Genomic DNA, 4,495 nt, shown 5'->3' on the forward strand with positions numbered 1-4,495 from the left:
TCCACAGCACGCATGGAACATTTTAATTACTGCAGATGCTCTCTTAGTGCTGGCTTAGAGGCTTCCTCCAGCCCTGAGGTTTGAAATGCCTTTGGGTCCTAATTTGTCTGGCAGCATGACAGTGAACCCCGAGGCTTCAGTCACTTTTACCATGAAAGCTGGGCCAGGAGGGCCACAACAACTGTTTTCACTGCAGATCCTTCTCAGGCTGGAAGAAAGACAATAGGAGGCCAAGGCTTTGATCACAGAGGGCTGCCAGGGTCGCAATCTCTTGGGTGTTCAGGGAGGTGCCAGTGAGTGAGTACTGCTACTCCCTCCAGGGAGTGGGCGGTAGGGCCCTGCTGCTTCACCCCTCCAGGCCTATGGGGACTGGCATCAGCAGGTACCACCTACTGGGCAAGCCCTGCCTTCCTGGGCAGAAAGACCCAGGTTGAGGGGACACTTGCAGCCCTGCATATGGCCCTTCCTGGCCCAAACATCTTTGCTAAGGCAGTGTTAACAGCACATCCCAGGCAGCCAGTGACACCATCACTCCTGCTGGTATCACAACCTGCACTGACAGCGGAGTAGCTGCGACTGCCACTGCTTCCTGCCCCGAGCTCCTACACTCTCCTTCTAGGGTGACACCAGCATGACCAAAGCCTGGGGGCCACTCCTGCTCACACTGTTTGCCCTAAAGGACAGCTGCATGGGCATGGCCAGGGAATTACAGAGTCTATAGGTCAGTTAGAGGAGAAATGACACCTTCTTCACCACCCTCTCGGGGTGTCCCCCAAGTGCTCCTTGGAGCATTGAGTTTTCTCACTCATGGACACTGATCTCTCTCTCCAGTTGTTAGCTTGTCTTTGATTCTTTTCTCTAAAATGTTACAGTTTTCTTTATAGAGGTCTTAGCCATTTTTTGTTGGCTTTATACCTAGGCATCGGATATTTTTCAGTGCTTATCATATCTTTAGCGGTCATCTTAAAAGTTTACTTTCCTGTTTTTGCTGGTAAAATTCAATTCATAATAGGAGGAAAACCCAGCCCCTTAGTTGCCTTCAGACCATTCCAACCAAAACTCTTCCTGCTGGCCAACCAGGTCCTGCACAATTACTCAGGACTGGGGACCCTCCGGTTCCTCCAGGAGTTATGTCTTACTTCCAGGGAAGGAGCCTCCTTCCTCTGGTTTGGCATTAGGTGTTAAAATCAATACTACTATCATCGATCCCACTCTCTTAGGCCATCCCCGCAGAGTCCTGAGGTTTTGTGGGGGACTGAATTTCCCTAGTGTTTGTGTGAAGTTTTCTGTGAACAGAGTGTGAACTTAGGAAGGGGGCAGTTGGATTAGGGCAGGGACTTATTTGAGCAAGTCCACTTTCCACGAGGTAGTGAGGAGAATGGATGGAAATGAAGAGACTGGGAATAGCCATCATGGTGAAGACGATGAAAGAATGAAGCAAACTGACACCCTGGCTGATACATCACCACCGGGTCACACAGAACAAAGGGTGGAGAGGAAACTCAAGCAGGAACAATTTCAGATAACTGCTCCTTGGCTGTAATTAAAGCCCTTCTGTGACCTCCTTGCCGCCTAACTGTCCTTGCACAGCAGATGCATGGAAACACATACTCCTCTGTGTCATACATGCGTATACAAGTCACGCCAGTGACATGCAAAGTGTGGCACAGTGTCCTGGTTAGCGGCGAGACAGGGAAGTGGTTGCAGATTTCGGGTCACTGTTAGAAGCTGTTGGTTTTCTGCCTGATGATTTTGGGGATGCTTTTCCCAGAGTCTATTTGTGATGGAAGAAAACACAGCTTAGTGAGAACCCAGGGAACCTGGCTCTGTTCTGTGCTCCCCCAACTGGGTTGTGGCCTTTAGCCCTTCCTCACCAGAATCCCCTTTAGAGGAGTTCACAGGGGCTCATTTTCCTCTCTCTTTACAGCACAGGTCCACTCTGGCCTGAGTGAAATGCAGGTGGCCCAGGATGGCTCTCTTCCTTCTTTGGGAAAAGTCTCTCTTACTTTGTCCCATCTTCTCACAATAAGAAAAACCAGGATATTGAGGCAAGTAGGAGGCACTTCACGGGTTTAGGCCACCCTAGTTGGTCACTTCTAGAAAACTGGATCCTTCCCTGACTTCCAGGATTTAGGAAGAGTGTCTTTCAGGTGGATGTTCCTGCAGATGTCACCTTCCTGTGCTTCCCAGGGCAGGCTGCCCAATATTTCTCCTGTGCTTATGGGACACGATTCAGAAAGTCCACTGCAGGGCTGTACAGCCTGCTTCAGACATCACCAGAAACACATCTGAGTCAACTGTGGGATGACTCAGGGCTTTGAAATATTTAACCATATGTCTCATAACACTAGATGAAAATGATGCAGTTTCCCTACTGAGGGGATGGCAGCTGAGGCTGAAGCTCAGCTCGGCGGTGACCCTGAACTCTGCACCCGGTCATGTTGCAGTGGTGAACCTGTCCATGCTCCTGGGCTATGGGCTCAGGATGCCTGTGTGGGAGAAGGCTGCAGGCTCCGAGGAAGGAGGCCAGGGCCATTCAGTGGTCCCCTCTACCTCAGGACAGAAGTTGTGCCCCTAAATGGGACTGGGCTTGGAGGAGGTAGAAAAGCACTAGGCTTAGCACCAAATAATGCCCCCAGGAGCCTCATTCTCTGAAAATTAGCCAGGGTCCCTAGGCATGCTCTGAATGAGAGAAAGAATCGGCATGGTGAGGATACTATCTGTCTTATTTTTAATTCCCAGTTACTTCCCTCTTTCTGAAAAATGCCCAGAAGAGCACTTGACATGGAAAAATGCTTGCTAACAGCTCAGTGTGGTGGAGAATACATCAACTACAAAGTCAGAGGTGCTGGATTCTAGGCCCAGGCCTGCCACTCATTAGCATTGTAATTAATCCTGGCACTTCCCTCTTCCCTCCAGGGGGCGCTCAGACCTATCTTGCAGAGTGTTTTGAGGGTCACATGCAATGATGTGTGCAGCACGTGACACAGTGTCAACAATGTCAGTTGGATATTAATTCACAGGAGGCTGTGGGTATATTATCAATGAACATGGATTTGACGGCTAAGGAGGACCCTCTTACATCCCCAATTAATCCTGAGGCAAGTAAGGATTTGAATGAGAGTGAGACCCTAACTCCTAAAAAAATGGAAAAAAATCCAGCCGGGCACCATGGCGATCGCCTGTAATCCCAGTGGCTTCTGGAGGTTGAGGCAGCTGGATGCCCACAGCCCAAGTCTGAGGTTGCAGTGAGCTATGGTGCCATTGTACTCTGCTCAGAGCATAGGGTGGGACTCTGTCTCAACAACAACAAAAAAGCAAAGAAATAAAAATAAAAAATAAGCAAGGAAATAAAAAAAAAAATAGAAGACATAGCCAGCCATTCTTCCCTTTGGCCTCTTGTTGATCTGTGCTGAGTGTGGGAAAACTATGGAAGGAGGGGAAAGGAAGGTTCAGAAAGCTGGAGTCTCTGTCTATAACTGCACAATTTTCTTAGAACTCCCCCTCATTGTAGCTGGGGCCACTGAGTTGCTATGAGTGCTTCCCTCAGAAGTAGCTTCCCCAATAGCTGGTGAATCTCAGGTGAATATGGATGCTGGGGACTCTGACCTGTGAGAGAGGCCAGGTGCTGGTCACACCTGGACAACAGGGGTGGGCTGGCCAGGAAGGGCACAGATAATCCAAAGCAACAGGCAATCCAACCTTCCCTACCCTGCCTCTTTTAGCCAATGAGTCTAAACTTTTCTCCCTCATAAGGAGCAGGGTTGAGAAATGTGCAGGTAGCCGCTCCTCCTGCACAGGAGGGTATACAAGCAGAAGGTGCCTATGGGCTGGAGCCCTGAGTCCTAGGCATTTGCAGCCTTGGACGCTGTTACATGAGATTGGTCTGTGTGGCTGACAGAAGGGGTGGAGGGCAGAATAGAGGCCTGAGTGCATCTGGGGAGTGGGCCAGAGAGGTCTGATCTTAGAGGCTGTGGGCACCCGTTCTGTACTGGGGGAGGGCATTATCATCTGCCTTGCCTGGAAGGAAGGGCTCAGCTCAGGGAGGAAATTCCTTCCTGCACATCTCAGGCAGGGCCAAGACCTTGAGCTGAGATGGTCCAGTTCAGCTCTGGCAGGTGTGGGAGTTGGGGTATTTGTCCTGCAGAAGGGGACCTTCATGACGCCTTTCCCCCCACTTTCTTTTGTGCCTGCACTCCCAGCTCTTCCTGCCCATCCTACAGCCTGTGAGGCCTACCTTGGGTTTAAAGGCAATGAGCTTCAGAATCATCTCCACGGTGAAGAGGCCAGTGAAAAGCATGTTGAGGATGTTCATGGCGATTTTGAACAGGCAGCTCTGGCCGTAGTGCTGCATGGGGAAGGGGAGCCGTGAGCACAGGGCAGGACGGCCTCTCCTCTCACCACCTCAGGCCAGCCTTCTCGGAACCCTGGCCCCAGTAACGCTCCTCTTTGGATCAACCCCCAGGAGGCCACCCACTTCTTTTTTTTTTTTTTT

General features: G+C 50.5%; 1 protein-coding gene across 1 annotated transcript in view; it reads right to left on the reverse strand.

Annotated features, from left to right (window-relative positions):
• CACNA1C (calcium voltage-gated channel subunit alpha1 C) overlaps nucleotides 1–4,495 on the reverse strand; it is a 559,438-nt gene that overhangs the window by 83,612 nt on the left and 471,331 nt on the right. Inside the window, exon 27 of the mRNA XM_023516536.1 lies at nucleotides 4,238–4,348. Coding sequence (XP_023372304.1) covers nucleotides 4,238–4,348 — 111 coding nt within the window. The remainder of the gene's footprint in view (nucleotides 1–4,237; nucleotides 4,349–4,495) is intronic.

The sequence above is a fragment of the Otolemur garnettii genome, unplaced genomic scaffold, assembly GCF_000181295.1.
Source record: "Otolemur garnettii isolate 467f Iridium unplaced genomic scaffold, OtoGar3 scaffold00092, whole genome shotgun sequence".
NCBI lineage: Eukaryota > Metazoa > Chordata > Mammalia > Primates > Galagidae > Otolemur > Otolemur garnettii.